This window comes from Balearica regulorum, chromosome 2 (assembly GCF_011004875.1).
Source record: "Balearica regulorum gibbericeps isolate bBalReg1 chromosome 2, bBalReg1.pri, whole genome shotgun sequence".
Classification (NCBI taxonomy): domain Eukaryota; kingdom Metazoa; phylum Chordata; class Aves; order Gruiformes; family Gruidae; genus Balearica; species Balearica regulorum.
In genome coordinates this window covers 147,001,724-147,024,728 of record NC_046185.1, presented here as the reverse complement: position 1 = coordinate 147,024,728, position 23,005 = coordinate 147,001,724, and the positions used below count along the sequence as shown (strand labels likewise).

At 38.3% G+C, this 23,005-nt stretch overlaps 1 protein-coding gene across 1 annotated transcript in view; it reads right to left on the bottom strand.

The window, feature by feature from the left end:
- The window catches only part of PLXDC2 (plexin domain containing 2), a 278,497-nt gene that overhangs the window by 123,564 nt on the left and 131,928 nt on the right, over nucleotides 1-23,005 (bottom strand). The window contains exons 3-4 of the mRNA XM_075746340.1: nucleotides 5,620-5,766; nucleotides 1,386-1,455 (exon numbers count right to left, since the gene is read on the bottom strand). Of these exons, the coding sequence (XP_075602455.1) occupies nucleotides 1,386-1,455; nucleotides 5,620-5,766 (217 nt within the window). The remainder of the gene's footprint in view (nucleotides 1-1,385; nucleotides 1,456-5,619; nucleotides 5,767-23,005) is intronic.

Here is a 23,005-nt window from a genome sequence, read left to right as displayed (position 1 = left end):
TATACTAAGCATGACAGTGTATGGTATGGAATATCCCTTTGGCCAGTTTAGGTCAGCTGTCCTGGCTGTGTCCCCTCCCAGCTTCTTGTGCACCCCCAGCCTCCTTGCTGGTGGGGCAGTATGAGAAGCTGAAAAGTCCTTGACCCAGTGTAAACACTGCCTAACAATAAACAACATATCTGTATATTATCAACATTATTCTCATCCTAAATCCAAAACACAGCACTATACCAGCTACTGGGAAGAAAATTAATTCTATCCTAGCTGAAACCAGGACAAGAAGCAAAATGCAGATCCTGCCACAGAGCATGACAGAAACCTGTTTCAGCTGCTGCTCTTGTTGACGCTCTGGCTCCAATTTTTCCCTAACCTTTTAGTCCAGAGCTCCAGTGGGACATGGACATCCCCTGGTCCTGGCCAGTTGGCCACTCACAGCATGAAGAGAAACGTTGTCCAGGGACAGGGTAGGATTGGTCCTGGTGGTGGTGGTTCCTATTTCTGTTGGCTTGTCCTGTCACACCTCTAGGCAGAGCATCACCAGCCAGAGGCCATGAACTTGCTGGACACATTCAAGGACCAGAGGATGCCATGGGTATGCTCTCTGTCTCCCTATTTTCATTTTTTGACCCTTACTCCTCCTCTTATTTCTCATTTGTTGTCTTCCACATCATTTCATTCTCCTCTGGTCTCCTCTTGTGTCTCTATACTCTTTCAAGGAGGTGGAGTTGGAGGAGAGCAGAAGGGATCGATGGCTGTTTCTGATGCAGGAGATCAGTGCAAGCAGCAGCCAGCAGCGGTGGGAGGAAGAGCCCCAACTATGAGCCATCAGTGGTGCCCAGTTACAAGACCAGGAGCTTGAGCTGTTCCATACCTCCCATCTTACCCCACAGGAGAGGAACACCACGGCACTGCTGCAGACACTGTACCACACCAAGGCAACACACCACAGTGGGTTTGCCTTACAGGTGACAAGTTATGTACTTCTAGCAGCACTCCTCATCTTTGGACAGTAAATTCTCTGCCCTCATGCAGCCAAACCCCAAGTTTCCCTCCTTGCTTTGGCTCCAGCACCACCTCCACAAGTGCAACTGCTCCAGATACACACACACACACACAAAAGATTACTGGGGGAAATACCTAGATAGAAAATGAGTAATGCTGTAAAGTCTTACACTGAGAGGGTTTAATAACATTTCTATTTGAGCAGCTGGAGGTTTTTCAGCATATCAATATTTTGTAATTTTCTTTTTTGTGGAAAGCAAAATTACGTAAATAAATGCTGCAGTTTATCTCTTGACATATACAGGAGAAAAAAAGGTAATTTAAATATCTGCAAGAAACTCTTCTCATATTAGTCAAAACTAAATGGTTAGAAAGCCACTTACCCCCAGTTGCCACAGTAATTTCACGTAGAAAATGGCCATAAAATGGAAAATCGAAGGATAAATTCACTCTCTGAAAGGAACAACAGCAGAAAATAAAATTGATATTGTGCAGAAAGGTAAGAGAAAACAAAATGAACAATCCTCCGCTTCAAACATCTGTTTCATTACTTTTTATTTTTCACTGGAGCCTTGCTATTCTTAATTTGGAATTGCCAATAGCTAACTGGAAACAACTCTGTGTAGCACTTAAACACCTGAAAGCAATGGATTTTCGTAACTGAAGACTTCAGAAAATAAAATATATGAACAGACATTATAACTCTCTCATGACAATGAAACTAATACAGATTCCTAGAATTTTTTCTCAAACAAACGTTGCTTTAGCCTCTTTCTTAAGGGGAGCAATCAATATTTAAGGCCTTAGCAATACATAAGTTTTACACAATGCCCACTGCCTCGGCTGCCGGTGGTTTGCTCCTCTGCCAAATGCTCCTTCAGATCCAAGTGCTCTTCCTGACATCCTGCTGCTACCTGGGTGCTTATCTGATGAAGGCTGGTCACTGGAAGGCAAGTCCTCCATCAAACCCACGTGACACCAGTCCCCAAACTTCTCTATACTGCTAACTAGGAGCTCAAATGATTTGTAAAGAAATATGCAACAGAAGTACTAACAAACTCTATTTAAGGTACTTATTGCAAAAGCAAAAGGGAAGAAAAAATCTTTTTTTTCCCTGTCAGCCTACAGATGCTTATGCTTTATCAGCTGAATTCAGAGCAGAGAACGGTAATTTGCAGAACGGAGCAAATTGGACTGAGCAGGTTCTAATGACCTTTTCTGTATGTACATAAATATGAGTATACAACTGAACATTTCTAATCAAAATGGCATATGCAAAAGACAGCTCATATTAACTTAAACAAACAGGGTTTTTCCATGTTCTAAAATTTTCACTGCTGGGGTGAGTGCTAAATTTATATGTGTGCTCCATTTAAATTATGTCCTTGCTCTACCGAACATAATTTCCCAAGATGATTAAAAACATCAATTTTCTGACCAAACTTTCCCCCTTTCCTTTTTTACACTGCTAGAAATAACTTTCTGAATAACAAAATAACCATTTAATTGTTTCAAAAGATAACTCTGCTCCTTTGAGTCTTCTGAATTGCTACAATATAGATATTAGTATAAAGATGTTTGCAATAAAGACTTGATGCTATGCCCACTCAGGCTAGATACGGATCTCCCATTGACTTCAATCAAAAAGTGAAGCCTTAAATTCTGCCAATGTAAAAATGTTTATTATAGACAATTGTTTAATGTAATACTGTAATAAAGAATCAACAAGATTTAAGGAATGTTTTAAAGTGTAATATTGTAACAGCCACTAGAAATAAATGTGTTTTTACTTTTCCTGCTAGGAAGCACGCCTCATTTTTCAGAAAGAATATTCGAATTTTCAACCCACTGGAATAAAAATGTAAATGTTTTCTCCATGCATAAATGATAGAATGGACTACAGGAAAGGGAATTGAGTTTCCAAGTATGAGGTGATCCTGTATCTAGTTCAATATTTGAGTAATCAGCTATTAGATTTCTAATCCAAACACACTGAGCATCCAAGCCACACCTAAAATTTTATTATACAGTTAAGATGATGACAATGTATTGAAAAGAACAAAAAAATCACTATTAGTGATGTAAATCCTGTAGTGCTAGATGTTTTAATTGTTCCATTAATATTTGTCTGTTACTGTCCCCAAGCAATAATTATGCTGTTTATAGAGTCAAACCATCTCATGGATCCTATCTTTATTACTTTTTCCTGTAGAAGCAAAACCAACTGGCAGCTTCTGGGAACTCTTAGGATTACACACTTCCAAATTAAGGAAAACACACAAATTCAGTGTAAAACTTTTAGCATTAATTAGGTTATTAGAAAAAATCATTAATACTTAAAATGTATTCATTTAACTCCCTGTTCTCCTGCCAAACTAGAGAATAATCTTCAGAAATTATCAGTATGTAAATCACAGAAATGTGCAAAATGCCCTTTTAAAAAGGGTAATGGCAAAGTTTATCTCTATGGAAGAGAAGGGAAGAGATTGCTGCTCAGTTATGTATGATCTGCTCAGAATACGTGACTGTACACTTGTTATACAGGTATAGAGAACACATCTTGTTTTTAAATAACTTTGTTGTGTAGTACACATGGGTGTTGTTTGCTCGGACACATACAAGAAATCAGTTACAGGCCCATAAGTAAAATATAAAGCCTTACAGGATGACTCACTGGTACTTTTTCACCCTTCAGAAGGGACATAAAACAAACTTCTGAAAAAGAGGTTTTTAAAACAGCATGTAGACATGGCTGCAGCCACTTTAGTTCACAGTCCGAGATATTTGGGTAAATACGAATAGAGATGGATATCAGTGTGCTAAACTGGGACCACAGCCTTCTCTGCTAGAGCTGGCAGGAAGGTGGAGTGGACACTTGACATTCGGCAGAAAAATCTTATACTGCTTGCTTTGGGGAAAGAGAGTTGAAGCCTTCATGCTGCCAAGCTCCCGTCTGCCATGCTGAATGGTCCTCCACACCAATCCCACAACGGGAGCAAATGCATTATTTAATTTTAAACCTCTGGTTCAATAGCTTCAACAAAATGCCCCCCTTGGAACTGTCATTTTTAGGTGTATAATCTCAGGGATCCAACTGGAAACAAAAGTGCTTGGAGAGCAAAGGCATGGGAGGGTGTCACCTTCACTAATCATTAAACAACAGGTTAAAATTTTTCAAAAGAATTTCACTAATGTTTAGGTCCCAAACCTCATAAATTACTTCTACTAGGGAAAAATTTTTTACCTTATATGGGTATTTTTTAATTCCTTTATTACTTTTTTTGTATGTTTCCATTCTCTCCCTCAACACAGAGCACCAGGTTCCCAGATGAATAAGGCAAGCCAGACAATACAGATTCTCACTTTTAGGTACCCTTGAGGTTTTGTGTTGTTTTTTTTTTTTTTCTCATTAGAAACAAATTGTCTTAAGAAAATAGCTGGTACAGTGCTTTATTAAACCTACCCCAAAGATATATAACCGCCTAAACACTCTGAATTTGCATTATCCCAGGCTCCTTACAGTCTTTTTGGCTAGGAGGAATATATATTTTATGTATTAGACTCTCTGTTAGTCACATGTAGTGGATTTGTCACCCCACTCTGCTTGTTGTATTCTGAGCTAAATACCACAGTATTTCTTCTTGCTGCCTCTTACATTCTTCTAAGCCAGTCACCTGGCTGGTGCCAGGGAGATAACAGATAAACTGACAGAAAAGATGAATTCCACTTGGCTTTTCTCTCAGCTTTAAAACTGTTAAACACACCCACACCTTTAAAAACTGTACAACTTTTAAATAAGGCATTAACTAGATTTTGTGTTTAAACTGGCAAAACCCAAGGACTTTTTGCTGGAGCTAAGTTGATGAATGGATGAAACAAGAATCTCACGAATCACAATTCTGAGTTGTAATTTTCTATATTTAATTTGTTCTAATATCAGCTCTTCTATGTATGCAGTTCCCAGCCACAGGGGAGATCTGAGAATACAATCTGTAAATCACGCAGCATTCAATTTCACTTCTAAGCATGTAAGCCCATTATTTTAATACCCATTTTACCAGGCAGCATGATTACAATAAGTTAAATAAGATTGTCGTATAGTAACAGAAGTGATAAACGTGATCACAGTTTCAGAGTGTCAACAAATAAATATCACACAGTGTAAATAACATTCTCATGAGTTTTATCAATTAATCCAAAACAAAAAGTGTGACACCTCATACAAAATGGAAGTGCAAACACAGATACGCTCCATGGGAGACTTATACCTTGGCAACTTAATCCCAAACCCAGTTCTGTTGCTTATTGAAGTCAATGGCAAAATTCCATCCAAATTCAGCAACATTACTAGTTTATTGTTTGATAGTTTGTGATCCTTAGAAACAGAGGTGGATTTTAAATATATCTGTAAAGGGATCTCGGAAGGACTGTTATAGCAGGCGTAAAAAGACAACTTGGAATCGTTTGATAGCAACACTGTGCAGACTTTCATAACTTAACTAAAATTCAAAGACGAAGCTCTGTGAATGGCAGGCACAATACTTAGTAACACTAATGTGCTGCTCACTGGTAAAAAAATCCACGTCCGTCAAAGAAGAAAAAGGAGTAACAACTTACTGCTGCTTGCCGATGAGTATTGGAAAGGATCCCATGAATCTTTACTTTGTCTTTCTCCATTTGGTCTATATTGACCCACAAATCCCGGCTGGTAGAATCATACGGGCCATATGTCCTTGAAGTATAATAATTATGATCTGTATCCTCCTGAAAGGGCAAAAAAATCCACAGCAAATACAGATTAGAATGAAAGATGAACCTTAGTTTTATATAAACTCACCCTTGAAATACTGAGTCCTGTTGCTCCTGGGAGCAGCAGAAAAGACTACACTGCAAGTCAACAATGAAGAAAAAAAGTACAAATTGAAAATGTGTTGCAGAACACAGCTCTGCTCCTAACCACAGGCAGTTGGGAAGGCAAACAGTTACCTCATGCAATCATCTTATATTATGATTATAATGTTCACTATCCCCAAATCCCAATCATACAGTTCCTGTAACCACATCAGTGAAATCTATGGCAAAATACTTGATGGCTTTCAAGGCAAAATGTAACAACAGCCATGCTCAAACAAAGTGATGAGCAGTACTCACAGCTAACACCCTTAAAACAAATTGTATTTTTTAACATTTCTAAACATAATTTGCTAAAATACCCTTTATAAGAACATTGAAAAAATTCCCAACAACTATAGGCTTACAATGATGTTTGATTTTAAATCTCCAAAAGATTGTTCTGATGTACACTTGCCACTCAGAGACAAATACATATATATTTGTGGAAGAAAACTTCCTACTTTTTGTGGTCTTTAAAATGACAGTAGTTACTGTCATGCTCACATCACAGCAAATTCAGAGGTAAAATACATGAACCCTACATATGCCATGTTCAGAACATAGTCAAAATCTTGGCAATGTCTACTTATTTCAATGACAAAGCTGAGACTCCAACACTCAAAAAACTCTGTATGTTACTCAACCTCATTGCAATCAGTTTACACTTGAAATGGTATACATTTAGCACAGTAAAAACAAATAAAAATTTGAAAAAAAATCAAAACCTTATTAGGCAAAACTTAGTAAATATTTAAAAACCTAAGTATAGGAAATTCCAAAATTTGTGTCAAGGTCAGTAGCTATGATGCTCTGTACCCTCCTAAAAAATATCTACGACAGTGAAAGGGGAAAAAAAAAAAAGTGCATGGTCTGAGGCAAGAGATGAAACACATCCCAGATTCCCAGTCTTAACTGTTCCCAAGCTGTTGTAACCATCAAATATTTAAATCAACAGCATTACCAGCTTTCTGCTGAATAGCTACAAGTAATACTGCAAAAGTAGTACATGCTGGTATTTCTCAGTTCCTTCCTCCTTTCCTTTTCCTCTGTGCCAAAGCAAAATAAACAAAGGCTCAATGACGGTGTTTTGAAATTAGAATAAACTTAGAAAACAGAGTGGCATAGAAAATGGAAGAGGGAGACTTAGAATTACCCCTGGTGATGGAGAAGAGCATCTCCTATAGCCAGTCAGCAGCGTGGGACTACCCTCACATCACGCCATGCTGCCATGCAGACCTGACACCCCCTCCCCAGAATATACACGACACATTCCGACTGGTGTGGTCCTGCGCTGAAGATACACTTTGCAAGGGCTTATATACTAGATGAAACCAGTAAAGTTCTAGGTTAAATATATTGACCATAAATCCTGTTTCAGCTGGATTTCATCCTACATTAACACCGTTACTGATGCATTTTACTTAAGCTGTTGCACATATAATCACGTTATTTTCTCCTTGACGTTTTCTATATCTTCTGCTGTACTTTATATGCCAGGATGTACCTGCCCAGTAAATCTCAGTGATGCTTTTGAAGCAACTTCTAACAACTTCAGCAGCTCTAGGGTAGTCACACAAGTAAACATAATTAAAATTATACTGTCAGGAAGATGAGAAAAGCCAGCCATCTCACCAAATTCTTTTGTCTTTAATGGTCAACAGAAACAGTTATTACTGTCACGTATACAAAAGAGGTACAGTAAATTAAAAGGTTTTGACAACAAAGATATATTTTCCCCCATCTAATTTATCATTCTGACAGAATTTCCATAGAAATTAAAAGTTACATTTAAGGCATCAACAAGTCTCAAGGAAAGCACTCCAAGAGACAAAGAAGAAGAAATAATAACCAAAATACCTTGTTTCAGATAAACAAGCAATATTTCAACTATAAAACTATGCAGAGGTTTTGCATTTGAGTTCTTCATAACTAATAAAGCTACTGCAGTTAATTAGCAGTAGCTAAGCCGCTCTCTTCGCAACTAGAAGGCTCTAACACTGAGCCGAGTTGGTTGCTCTGTAAGAATGCTTTAAATGGAATCAAGGATATGAGGTTAGACTTTATAGATGCCTAATTTTATCACTGTAAAAGGAAGGTCTGGAATTTGATTTTTAATAAAACACATTGACAAATTGCCTAAATATTGCTAAAATCTCAGACTAGGCATATTTTTAAATTAACTGAAAGTGCTGCTGGTATTTGCCCCAAAAATTAGTGCTGAGGAAATTCATGACCAAATACTAAGTTCGGAAAGCGATCTTTAACTCTGAATATAGTATGAGAATTTATAGATCAATAGCTTATGAAATTAATCAGACAATTATGCTTTCTAAAAGCTGCATTTGTAGAATAAAATGGAAACACCGAAAGGAGAAAACAGGCAATTACATATTTAAAAATAGACTACTTTTCAGAGAGGAAGCAAAGATAATAATAAAAAACTTCTTGGGAAATTCAGAAGGAGGAAATGAGCCAGCAATTAAAAGTATTTCCCTAACGAAGAAAAGCAGTTCTGACAATTCATTTTGCAAAAGAAAAAGGAACACCCTTTCTATTAAAATAAGCTAATAACAAGATGGCCCTGCACAAATACAACAAAACCAGCCTCCTCAAAACTATTTGCACTCTTACCCAATCTCACTTAATGCTTGTTACTCTCTTACTGTATCTCTGCCTATTCTGTCAGTAAAATACAGCTAAAATTGACTTTTGAATTGTTTCAGATTTTTGTTAGAAAATTGCTCGCAGATTTCTGAACATTATTAGTACCCACCAGCTAAAAAAAAGCACAAGGGGGAGAACAGAAATCACGACCCATGTAGGACTTGAGCTAGCTCTGCATTGCGGCTGATGGAAAGCCTCTTCCAGCCAGCACGTATTTGGGCACTGAGAAGGGGCGAGAGAGATGCACGGTCACACTCTGTGTTACCAGGGCAGACAAAGCATGCGCGTATATTGTTGCAATTGAATTTCCTCATTTATTTACCTTTTCTTTAGGCAGGTACTGAATAAGGCAGGGGCAGGTGGCAAGGATACGTGGAGAATATCCCCAATCTAACAGCCATTAGCGGAGATGAGATACTACGAGGAAAGGTCATCTGTCTTTAGATGGTATCCTAATGGGAAGATTAAGGCCAGAGAAACAGGGAAAGAGACACCTTGCACGCTGCTGCCATATAACTGCATTTTAGCAGAGAACTGTAATTATAATAGAGCAAGGTTATGATGCGATTTTACACTTTATAGATCTGATAACCAAAGAACCCCGAGGAATGCTTAATTTCAACTGGCCTCTCAAAACGTGAAAGCTCTAATTTCAGTAGATAAGCTACACACGAACTACCACGTGAAAGTCTTGCAGAGGATATATATAGTGGCTGCTACTTAGGAAGCTCGATTATTACAAGTGGTTCTCTGATGCTCAGAAGTACTGATTTCATTTCATAAGCGCTTTGTATCAAGGATAAACTCTCTGCTGTTCAATTTCTTAACAAAAGCATTTGTTCTGTATGAATCTCTACTGACGAAACATACAATTTACAGAACTGCCTTGCTGCTTTCACAATGACAAAGCTACAATCTGTTCTTTTGGGGTTTTTTTGTCTTTTTTTTTTTTTTTTTTTAATATCTGATGTGGGAAGAACTTAGAAAAATATATATGTGTATTTGGGCATAGCATACATATTCCACATCAACAGTCAGCAGAACCTGAAGACAGCCTGCAAACATCACTGTTGATTATACAAGCCTTAGCAAAATCCATTTTGAATAGCTAATACCATGTCTAATGAGTGAGGGGAAGCCTATCTAACAAAAGAGAAAATCCTTTGTCTGTGTGCACCGGGATTAAGAAATTCGTCTCACACTATATTCTCCAAGAAGAGGCTACACGAGTGCTCTGCAGAGTCCTAAAAGCCTAAAGCTGTGTGTGTGTGCAGGAGTCCCCAAACTCAGGTTTTCACTAGGGCCAGTATGGAAGTCACTTTGCCCAGAGTCTCACAGATTTACATCTGGAGGTTGTTACTCTGAACACTAAATTATGTCATCAGTTGGGATGAAACAAAAGCATTTAGCTCACAGCTCTCACCCCGAGGTACACGCAAGGCTTTATACAGCTCTACAACATCTTAAACTCCCAGGTTTTTAAACGGCACTTTTCTGAGCGCCTGACAGCACCTATAATGGAGAGTCACACAGGCTGACAGACAGTCTGGCAGAGAAGGATGCCATAAACCTGTTATTAATCCAAAAAGCCGTTTAGTCTTTCCAGCTTTGTGAAAAGTCAACGTGGAGCCATTGCCTTTTTCATGATATTCAGCCGCTTCTGAAAGGAAGCTTCCCTCTTGGGGACGGCTATAAAACTGTCAGCCTATTTAGGGGTCATTACAGCAGTCTTATAAAGCCCCTTGGACTGTCTTGTCATAAGAGACGAGATTCAAAAGAGCAAAAGTCTCTGCAATGTCTTACTTAAGAGAGGGAAAAAGGCAAATCACCAAGCCACTCAAAACCCAGTTACAGCAGGGAAATATTTATTAGGCAGTTTTGTTCCTGATTTGCTGGAGCAGGAGTTTGAGAAATTACATTCTCAAAAAAAGTCTTTATTAACCGCTCTGCAGCATCCTCTCCACTAAAAGAAAATAATAGGAACCATTGCAATAAAATAACCATGAAAACACCTAGCAGCAATTTGATTGTGGTGTAATTATGAAACATGTTATAGAGTTTATTTTCTAATTTTTAGATATATATAAATGACTAAAGTGTTCACAAAACTGAAACTCTAAAAATGACTGTAAACATAAAAAAACTAACTGCCAGGTCTAGACTACAGAGCATCAGTGGTTATGACCCCATGTCTGTTACCAGCCCCATTCTTGGGGGCTCATGACTCCAGATAATGCCATAAATAATTACATTTTTGTCAAATTAGCTTTTAAAGATTTAGTATTTTAGTCTTTTAAAAATTCACTTCTTGTGTGTAATATAACCAAGAACGTATTTCTGAGTGTACATGCTTTCATGTACTTGCAGCCATACTTGTATGCATTTTTTTCTCCCCCTAAGACACATAAGTCCAGTTTATTATTTTTTCCTTTTTTTTTTTTTTTTTTTTCTTAATCCGGGTATTAGAGGAACTTTAAACTCTCTGCAGCATATTTCTTCCTCTGGTGCATATTCAGAAGCTGGGATGGGTAATTTGTCCTTGTTTCCCATTCTCTATTGGAAGAAACAAGGAGAAAACAGAACGACCAAGACCCAGCAACCCTGGGGCCTCACATGAGGAGGGAAAATGGCAAATCTAAATTGGGATGAAAAGTGGTACAGATCTGGAGGATTAAATTAATATTAGCAGGTATAGTTTCTAGTTGATCAGGGCTTTATGTAGGACATTGCAGGAAGCTGCCTCCACACTCACTGCTGTGTGCTGCAATTCCCGAGCAGTTAATTCCCTGTCTCGGGGATCCGACAGGTCCCACAGCTGCAATCGTAAGGCAATCAGCTGTAAGAACATGTACGACCGATATTATGTTGATACAGGGAGGAACACGACTTTATTAATGCGGTAGCTTTTTACCTGTAGGGATAAAGGCTAATTTGAAGCTTTTAAAGGTGTCCTATATTCACCTCATTCAGCACCAGCCTTTGCCAAACCTGAGCTGTTCAGCATATAGCCAGACAGCAGCACGCTCATCACAGAGCCTGGGCATCAAAGGACAAACGGCACCACCATGGCTTCTCTGGAAAACACTTGGTTTAAACAGATTGCAACCCAAACTGGTAGTCTATTTAACCAGAAGACTTTCTAGTTTAGCTCTGATGTACAACACACTTGAATCTTTAGTTACTAAAAGACAGGACAGGCTGAAATCCACAACCAATATGCAAAATTTCAAAATTACCGTTCATGTCTTAGAGAGAAAGATAGTGATGATTAAAGTGGTTAAGCTGTAGCCCTGATTTCTACTGCTATTTGGAAAGCATGTTTTTTGCCTTGGAAAAAGTATGCATTTTGCTTTGTCCACATGTAGTTTTCTATATACATCTGTAACAGCAGTTCAGTCAGGATATTCTATACAATAATATTGAAAAGAATGCTATGTACAATTTTAATAAACTGTTCTCACCAGCCACATTTCTTGTCACAGAAATGCTTATTTATCTGATCCTGCAGTCATGTGCAGGAAAAAAACCAAAATTAAATCCCTTGAGAGCTCTCAAATATAAGTGCTGCAACTGTAAGACATATTTAATCGAGATGCTTGATGAGGTACATGTTAGCTAGACAGGCGCTTCCAAGTCACTCCCTTTGCATAACAGCAAGCTCAAAACAAGCTTTCTGCAGGATCTATCTGCACTCTCGCTCTTTACAGCGAGGATGCTTTGAGCACTTTTCACAAACAGCAGAGGAAGGAACCGTGTCTGAGTAATTGCAAAGTGCTACTGCGTTCAAATTAACCCACCATCCAGTTGATCCAATATTCCCAAATATTTCAAAATTATACTGACACATGATTTTCTTTTTGATAGATGCTATTTTTTCTTCTGTATAATTTCCAACTCTATGTTGCATTTTAAGAATAGAGTTATTCAAAGTGGAAAAGTTTCATCAACTTGTATTTCCATTTTTGGCTTTCAGCCAAATACAGGACACAAGATAATAAAACACAAGGCACTACAGAATTACTTTTTAATTGAAGGGTGTCTTTTCACAATTTCAAGCAAAAAAAAGTGATGGCAAACATGTGCATTGCCTCCTAACCACTGAAAAACAGAGAAAGATGAAGACACGAGATTTTACTTGGGTTCCAAATCAATCCTTTTTTTTTTTTTTTTTTTTTTTTTTTTGTGGTGTTGGAGGGAGTGAGGAGGAATCTCAACATTTTGACCCTGACCAGAATCAGGCCATTTTTATTTTGCTCTCTACCTGAGACAGATCATGGCATTTTAGCCCCCATGGCATTTTACTGCTCCACCTGTATGAGATCAGACAGATAGGATTTCCATCTGCAATTTCTCCCCCTTCCTACTTCTTTTGTTGCTAACAATACTCTAAGAGTGTGATGCTTTCGTTTAAAAATTTTAATAGGAACTCTTGAAAAGTCATGCAGCTTGATACAAATGCATGAAGCAAACTTCCAGTAACCCTATCACATCTCTCTACTTCTGTTAAATGTTGTACTGCTAAAAAATCTGGTGAATATGTGAAAGTTTGATGTTCTTTTTTTTTTCTCCCTGTTATTCACACTGCAATTTGTTGCAGACTCTAAAATCTCCATTGCCAATTTTGTGTTCTAGAAATAAACATACTTCTTCTAGCTGATGGTCTGTGAAAAGCTAGACATTCTGCGCATGAATGCATACCAGTGTTACAAAAGAAAGAAAAGAAACAAAAAAAATCTGTTATTTTCATTACTTATGAATTTCTGTTCTGCATATGAAATACTACAACTATTAAAAGTGTTTCATGGGCAGCTGATAGCAGTTAGCCGATATTTTTGGTAGCACAAATGCACGTTTACAAATGGAACTTTCTTAACTCTGATCCCCCTTTTGATAGGAATTTTGAGCTTTGGTCCCATTTATTATTCTCTTTGAAAAGCCTGTATAACTCATGCAATTACAATGAAGATGGGCCATTGAATTCCTGATAAATGCTGAAAGCTCTCAAGTTATAATTACTAAGTTTACACACTGTCAAAGGAAGTGTCTGACCAAATCTGAAACGATGTACACATCTGCTTACATGCCAAGTTGTTACTGTTTTGGGATAACAGATAATTGACTCTCCATGTTACAAAAACATGAAAGATTTTCAGAGTGGCACAGAGTAATCCATCAATGTCAGCAGGATTCCTACAGCTTTGAAAATCTATCCCTAAGGATTGGTGTTATCCAAACTGGAATTATTTGGTTTAGTGCAACAACTTTTTACTTACCTACCCAAATTCCCCTGCACTAACAATTCAGGAATATATTCATCCTCACTCCCTGCTCCAAACCAGCTACGCACGATTTGCTGTGTGCTGCTAAACTAGTTAGGGCTGTTTGTTTTGCATGGGTTGAAATGAACATCATCTTCTGCTTTTTGCATGACAGAATAGATACAAGTCTCCCTCATGAGGGCACTGCAGATGAACATGGTGAAGAGGGTCATAAAGGAAGTGGTTGGAGAGAAGAGACCTTCCCGGTCTTCACAGCCACACTAATATTTGGCTTTCACTATCTGAATCTATTTTCAGTGAACTTCTGCAAGCAAGGGCTGAGGCATGTATGACTGAATCAATTAATTCGGAAAGCAAGTACAAGGTCTGTCGCTGATACCACTCATAGCTCTTTTCAGTCATGAGTTCAGCAATTCTGGAGTAATTGTAATGTGCTTTAGGAACTTGGAGATGAAGAGGGATATGGAAATGTAAAATACTATCATCAAGAAAATTCAAAGCAGATTCCATTAAATTCTGAATCCCCTGTCTCCTTCCTTGTTATAAAAATTCATTACCATCAGCATGTTAAATTAAATGCCTTGTATGCAAACATAGCTAAGCATGTGGAAATGAACTCAGGATTACCACGGAGAACTGTAAATTCCCTTACTTAGGAGCCAGGAAACTTGTTTTTAATTTCTTTCCTTCCCCGTCGCCCCTCCAAGTTTAAAGGAAACAGAGAAAGAATTTCACCTCCAGTCTTCACCTTTTCATTTTTCAGCTATACCTGAGTTATAAGTAGAACCATCACCCCCTGAGTTTAGATTGAGAATAATGGAAATGTTGACAGGCTCATTGCTATAACACTTCTTGCAGAGCTGGCCATGAATTCAGTCCAGCTGAAGACTGTAGCAAGTCCCAGTACAAGTGTCAAGATGACCTTAATTTAAATAAGCAATTAGTAAATTCAGTGTAAAAAGATATATGAGGCTTTTGTCTAGTTTACCATTTTGCAACTGAAAGCCTGAAAGACAACAAGACAGTGATATATCGGTCTGCTGGCCAGCTAGAAAGTGTGACATCACTGTTAGAAAACTCAGCTGGACAAGCAGAAAAAAGTGAGTAAATTAATGATTGTCCCAGATTCTAATTCTAGTTGCAGGTGACATACTGTTTGGTGTGATTTAGTAAGAATAGAGGACTAGGATGTTTCATGTATGATCTGTGCTGCTTCCAGATCAATTCATTTTCTGGCTCTTCTTTATAGCTATGAAAAATAATCAGTTAAGTACTGGATTTAGCAATAATTTACACAAATCTTAATTTGACGTGGGATGTCATCTAAAGCAGCTTGTTTTTTTCAGAAGTTCAAATACTTTCCTTAACATCACATGAAGAAGTAAGGAACATTCTTTTCCCTTGACTCAGTTTGAAAAAAGGAGACTTGATTTTTCTGAAAATAAATGACATTCTCCATCTCCATCATCTCCAAAGTAACATGGTAATTTTCTAAAATAAACTCTTGAAAAGCGTGAATAAAAACATTTTAAAATAGCAATAACAACCTTTTTGAAAAAGAGTGTAATAAAAGCTGTTTAGAAACATTGCAAGAAAATTCTATACATCTTAGCCTTCAATTACTATATCATTTAACAGCAATTTTTAGCTCTCTTACAACAAAAATATGACATCTAAATATTCTGCTATATAGAAAAGCAAAAGATATATCCGTGACAGTTTCAGTGCAACTCCAGCATGTCCCAAGACTCTTCCTCCAGTACATCCTAAATATCTGTTGCAACTTTCAAGCTTCTAACAATGAAAATAGTACTATGACATTTAACTTAACTTAGTGAGTGGAAACCAATAAGCACAAGAACAGCTGTACTCTCCTAGGCCAAACATCCTTTCAGTCCAGCCCCCAGAACTGACTGGGAACGATGCCTAGAAAGAGTAAAGGACCCCAGGCAAACAGTGGTAATTCCCCATTTTTCCTAGGTTCCAGCAATCTGCTCTTCAGGAACTCCCTTTGTGTTTAATAATCCTTGACAAATTTCTATTCCATGAATTTGTCTAATTCTGTAAATTTTGGCATCTGCAACATTCAGTGTCAATGAGCTCCAGAGATTTCACAGTTTAATGATGTGCAGTGGAGAGGAATCATATGGGACGCTTGTTTAATCCTCTAGAACGTTACAGAAACAAGAGAGCACATATCCAAACAGAGACTTCTGGGCTTAAGTTACACTGGCTTAAAACAGCAAGACAACTGTGTTTTAAATACAACTGCACATGAAACGGTCTAAGGCAAGATAAGATAGGGTCTGGAAGGGCAGAGAACCTGATATAACACCACCTTCAACTGTAAAAACACATTTTTTAGTCACAGTAGTTTTAGCCCTGGAAATGCCAGCAAGCTTCATCTATACTAAATGACTACTAGTTAATCAAAGCTTGAAAAAAATATTTGAAAGCTTACAGGAGGAGCCCAAATTTTCCCTCCCTCTCTTGAATGAAGCCTTTACATATACCAAAAATCGCATGATGTAGTAATCATTAACTACGAACAAGTAACAACTATACTTCCATAAAATGAAAAATAAGAATGAATGCAACTTTTGTTATGATAAAGATTTTGCAAGTAGACTGGGTAAGCTGCAGCCATATAACCAAATCAGTTAAAGTGGATTTCTTCACTTAGAACTTAAAATTATCTTAAAAGAAAATTTGCCATTTCTGTCATGGTTTAACACGTCTGGCAGCTAAGACAACCACACAGCCATTCGTTTACTTCCCCCCTTCCCCAGTGAGATGGGGGAGAAAATTGAAAGAAAAAAAGGTAAAACAAAAGTAAAATTTTTGGCTCAAGATAAAGACAGTTTATAGGACAGAAAAGGAAGATGATGATGATAACAACAGCAATAATAGAATATACAAAACAAGTCACACAGAGCACAATTTCTCACCATCTGAAGCAGATATTCAACTAGTTCCTGAGCTGCCCCTCCTCCTGGCCAACTCACCCCCCCAGTTATATATGGAGCATGACATCATACAGTACAGAATATCCCTTTGGCCACTTTGGGTCAGCTGTCCTGGCTGTGTCCCCTCCCAGCTTCTCGGGCGCTCTCTGCCTTTGCATTGGCAGGGCAGTGTGAGAAGCTGACAAGTCCTTGACTACTTGGCAACAACTAAAATACCAGTGTGTTATCAACATTACTCTCATCCTAAATCCAAAACACAGCACTATACCAGCTGCTAGAAAGAAAATTAACTCTACCCCTGCCAAAACTGGGACAGTTGCCCTTATTTGAGCTCAATAATACAGTCTATGGTCTGTTCCCAAAATGAAGCCACGTTAGAAAGCAGGTATCAGAGACAAAACTGATTATCTCTTTGCTTTTTTTAGTTGTTTGGTTTTTTTCTCCACATGGCTTTTCCACATACAGTTTTCAGAACAGCACTGCTCTTTTGCTCTCTAAAGAATTAGCCAACTCCAGTGACAAATCTGTGTTCTGCAAAGCTTCATTCCTCCCCACTTATATGTCAAATGCTTTAATTCAAATAAAAATTAAAAGCCTAAAACCTAGTTAAATCTTTGTACTGAATATGCATTACTTTGATACTTTATAATCCACATTAAAATGTGACTATGTGTTAAAACAGAATTCTGTCCTGATGCAGAGATCTATAGCACCCCTGATTTTATTACACTGAATGCGTATATCAAAATGTTGTCCATGGAGTTCACTCTTGCATTGCTGAGGATCACTGAAAGGGAAAGGAAGATACAAGCACTAAACTATAAATTCAAAAGCTAAACAAGCCAGCAACTCTACATAGATAATTACAGGCTCTAAGAGATGGCAAGTCAGAAAACAGACTTTAGAAGTAAAGCGTGTCACTCTCATAGCTTGGGCTGAGGAAAAAGAACAGAAATATTCATTAAACTTAGATGATAAAAAGAATTTTTTCTTAAATGAAAAACATTCTTCTCAGTAACTTGGAGGGACCGTGGTTTCAGAATACAGTGTTAATACCACTGCTCTTTATTTCTAGGTCCTTCAGGTGCAACTGGCATTAAAGCATCAGGATGGAGAAAAAAAGAAAAAAAGAGAAAAAAAAAGAAAAAAAGAAAAAAGAAAAAAAAAGAAAAAAGAAGGAACAAAACGGAGGCAGGCTTGGCCAAACTGACAGCTCACTATGTGACTATGATATTGTTTAGTTTTGAGGCTTCAATTATGCATGGACAAATTTTTCTACTTCTAATACAGTGCATTAGAGCATTTGTCCAGCTGAGTGAAATTTAATCTTAACCATTATTTTTTTTCCTTGCTCAGACTTGCAGTAAGAACATAGCAGTGGGCACGCTGACACTGCTGTCAGTAGCTGAGAGTAATTGCTCTCAAATTCCAAGGGCTGTAAAACTCAATCCCTTCTGTTGTTTTTGCCAGTCAGAATCAGACATCTTCACTTCCACGAGTGACTGGGACTGATAAGGGAGAAGCCTTCTTCTGGGCAGAAACTCTGGGAAAAAATGCAAAATTCAGCAAGAGATTCTTGCCAGTAGGAAATCCACCAGTGGTGTTCTGATAGAGGCAAGAAGCTTTTCAGGTCTAAACTACAGGAATTGCTAAAATTTACATTTCAAACAACATCTAGAGAAACTAAAGAAAGGAGAGAAAAAGAAAGAAGGGTGCCTTCAGTTAGGAACAACTCTGTTTTAGTTAAGAGCAATACACAGCAGGAGATATCAGTGACATCCACAGGAATAAATGAATCACTTCACTACCAAAAATAAAATTTGTTTTGCGCTGAAATAGCCACAATTTTCTATGCTCACAAGTACTATGTTGGGAGGGGCGGAGAAAGTAAGATACCATAGAGTTTGATTTGACTTAGCATCCTCAGCATGGTGTTTCTTGCTTGGAACCGAATCTTCTTCCGTTATATAGTTGCAATCATTCATTCCGTTCTAAGACTTTATATGTAAAATTATGTTTTTCTCACTCTTTTCATGGTGCAAAGCAATAAAAATGTACTATTAGCATGGCTGCACTCAGCTCAACCCTGACTATGATTTAATCTATTATTTTATTATGGATTTCTTTTGGATATTTGAAGTTTGTGAAAGACTGATGTTTTGATGTTGCATCTCTACACAGTGGCAATATTTTTGAAAGTAATCCACATGTTCCAAAGTTATTTTGCAAAGTTTGTGAACTTCTGCTAATGCCAATGCAAGCTGTATGTTAAATACTGCTCCATTTCATTTTTCAGTGTCGTACTGTTCACTGGGGTTAAGCAGTCACAAGGATCACGGACAGAGAATGGTGAAGTAAAGGACCAAGCAAGTTGCCTAGAATTATTCTATAAAGCCTGCATCTGGAGTTGCTTTACAGAAGATCTGTGATAAAGAGACAAAAAGTATAAATACAGGAGAACCACCTCTGTGTGGAGCGCCACATAGCCAGAATCACAGGATATCACTTGAAAAATGATGCACATTTTCAACTATTGAAAATTATTATGCAACATTTGTGCAATGCACCATTATATATTAATGCATTAATATATGGTGTATAGTGGGGACCCAACATCCATACCAGATGCATTCCAGGGATCAGCTGCTTTTCCAGTAAATGCAAAAGAGCAACAGGCAACAAGAACCTGTGCTAATTGCCTTCATTACCTTGATGGCTACAGGGCTTCGGGGATTAACAGAACGGTTGGTCATACCATGACCATGCATCTGAGTTTATTTAAAAAATATTAATAATAATAATTTACTTAATAACAGTGAGTTATTATACACCATACTTTTCTTTTATGAGAGTATGTGAAGAAAGGTAGTATATTTGTTGTATTTTTCTCCTTGCTTAAAAGAAGACATGCCAAACTAGACATATTCATTAAGAGATATTTTCATGTTCATTGCTTTTTCAAGGACTTACAGTGTTTGCAGCAACAAATTCCACCCTACACATTGCATTTCCTAGGCTCTATTTATTCTAAATAAAAGGCACTTCTGAATGTCCAGAGCACAACAAGTGGCAGATTACTCAAGAAACAAAAAAAAACAATGCTAACCCCCAAGACTCAGAAGGGGAGTCCTAAGAAAGATAGGAGGGAGAAAAAAAAGAAAAAGAAAAAAAAAAAAAAAGAAAAACTAGACTTGAAATTACAAGATTGTGAAATCCTAGAAATTTAAGAAACAAAATCTCTAGAATGGAAAATTGTTGATATAAATGGCACTTCATTTTTAGAATGTCCCACCTGACTTCTCAAATATGCCTACAATAATGCCTATCTTTGAGGTCCCTGTAACTATAGTGCGGTACGCATTTCCCCTCTTAGCCTGGCACCCACAGGACTGTGGAAGCCTTTGCACTGCCCAGTCGGGTTAGTTAGTGCATATGGGATGCAATTCTGATGCTTCCAAACTCCAAAAACCTCCTCTGGCTTAGTGGGAAACACTTCAGTCTCTGACAGTCCCAAAGATATTCCAGGCAGAAGACTTTAATATTAGGCTTTGTGACCCTTGGGAGGAAAAACTTCAAATTTGAGTTCTCCTTAAGCACTATGAACTAACCACCTTCTAGAACAGGACCTCCACCCACCCCAGAAGGAAAAAGATTAAATCATTAATTACCAAATCAGAAGCAAACTACACAGAAAACCATAAAAATAACATAAAACGTTAGACTACACTAATAATTTGTCTTTAAAAAAAGAAAAAAGTTTAAAAAATTTGTCATTTCAAGTTTCTCCAAGATATGTCTTAGCCATGCATGCTCCTATCTTCAAAGGGAGACTCTTTGATGCTTTCCTTTGCCATAAAGCCAAGAAGTCATCTTGGTTGCACTGCATGACCAGAACACTGTCTTTTTGGGGTTGACCTTTGTAGTACATTTGGACTGCTGACAATCTATTTCTCCATCTGCCCCGAGGCTATCTGCTTTGGGGATTTCTCTAGGGCTGTAACATTTATGCCCATCTGTACAAAATGGGATCTCACCCTTTTTACACCTGTCTCTTTTTAGAGCTTGCTCACTCTCTCTGGCTATGTTATGTTGTGGGAATGAAGCCTTCATAAATCACTTATGGAGTACGGCCCCAGTAACTTACATGTTCTCCCTCCTCTATATTCGGGCTCTAAAGTACCAATTGCAAATAAAGCAAATGGGACCAACCTCCATCCTTGTGAACCTTTTTGGATTTACAACGTTTGGATTTACAACATTCTAGTCTCTAACTGGCACATTATAATAACCCTACTAAACTAGGATAAAAGAGGAATATTTTCAAGATTTTCATACTGGTTTATAAAGCATTTATGATAAGCATTTATTATACATTGATTTTACCCTATAATCTCTAGCTTGCTATCAGCCCTCCAGAAAGACCACAAATGCTACACACATAGACAATCTGGCTTGCAGCAGAAACCTGTTCTTCCTGTCCTTTGCCTTTTGCTTGGCATCTCTGGTTTTGCGGGTTTGTGCTGCCACAACACTGCACCCGTGGACCACAAAATTCCTATTCTCCAGCAACACGATGGGACTTGGAGGTCATCTCCTCCTTCTCAAGGCCCTGCTCGTTTCTGAAGGTCCTACACGTCAATTGGCTATATCCACTGCTTATGCTAGTCTCTGCAATGCAGCTCAACTTCTAGAGTCCAATTCAAGAGAACACCTTCATTCAGAAAAGCACCTGGATATGTACATGATTTTGCATGAGTTCTGTCCTGAATCATATTACCAAAAAATGGAGAAGGCAAACCAGAGCTGCGAAGAGAAACAGTGAATGCCCTGGGGTGCCTAGTGGCTGCACTGCTCCAGCTCTTGGACCAGACAGACAGCATCTCTAAAAAGAATCTGGCAATTATCATCTTTCCTACACATAGGGATGGGCCTACCCTGGCTACTACAAAGATGTGGTAAACTGCTTCACAAAGCACTTTGAATAGCTGTTCATGAAGGCCTGACCTTCATGTTACACTCAAGTTGATCTTAAAACAGCCTATGGATGAGGGCTGACGGGAGACCCAGGATGGTGCTGTGAAGTTACAGAACAAGTCCCAATAGTTCCAAAGAAAAAACATGAATTAAAAGTCTCATTACTTTAAAATATCAAGAAAATCCAGTGGAATTAAGCTATGCTCCACGCAGGTTGATTTTATTTTTCACATTATGACTTGGCAAGTTCACTGACGACAGCAAGCTGTGTGATGCAGTCAATGTGCTGGAGGGAAGGGGTGCAATTCAGAGGGACCTCGACAGGCTTGAGAGGTGGGCCCGTGCGAACGTCATGAAGTTCAACAAGGCCAAGTGCAAGATCCTGCATATGGATTAGGGCAATCCCAAGCAAAGGGTGTTGGTTTATGAGAAGCTCAACATGATCCAGCAACATGCACTTGCAGCCCAGAAAGCCAACCACGTCCTAGGCTGCATCAAAAGAAGTGTGACCAGCAGGTTAAGGGAGGTGATCCTGCCCCTCTACTCCACCCTCATGAGACCCCACCTGGAGTACTGCATCCAGCTCTGGGGTCCTCAGTACAAGAAAGACATGGACCTGTTGGAGCAAGTCTAGAGAGTGGCCACAAAGATGATCAGAGGGCTGGAGCTCCTCTACTATGAAGACAGGCTGAGAGAGTTGGGACTGAAAAACAGGAGAAGGCTTCAGAGAGACCTTATTGCAGCCTTCCAGTACCTGAAGGGGCCTACAGGAAAGCTGCAGAAAGACTGTTTACAAGGACATGGAGCATCAGGACAAGGGGTAATGGCTTTAAGCTGAAAGAGGATAGATTTAGATTAGGTACTAGGAAAAAATTCTTTACTGTGAGAGTGGTGAGGCACTGGAACAGAGAAGTTGTGGCTGCCCCACCCCTGGAAGTGTTTAAGACCAGGTTGGATGAGGCTTTGGGCAATGTGGTCTAATGAAGGGTGTCCCTGCCTGTGGCAGAGGGGTTGGAACTACACAATCTTTGAGGTCCCTCCCAACCCAAACCATTCTATGTCTGTATAGGATTTCATAACACAGGAAACATTTAGAATAATTTTTAAATTATTTTTGTCCTTTTTTTTTTTTTTTGTTTGGGTCTTTTTTGGAGGGTGGTGGTGTTTGATTCATTTGTTTTTTTTAAAGCTGGACAGAAAGTGAACTCACCATTATAAAGAAGAACA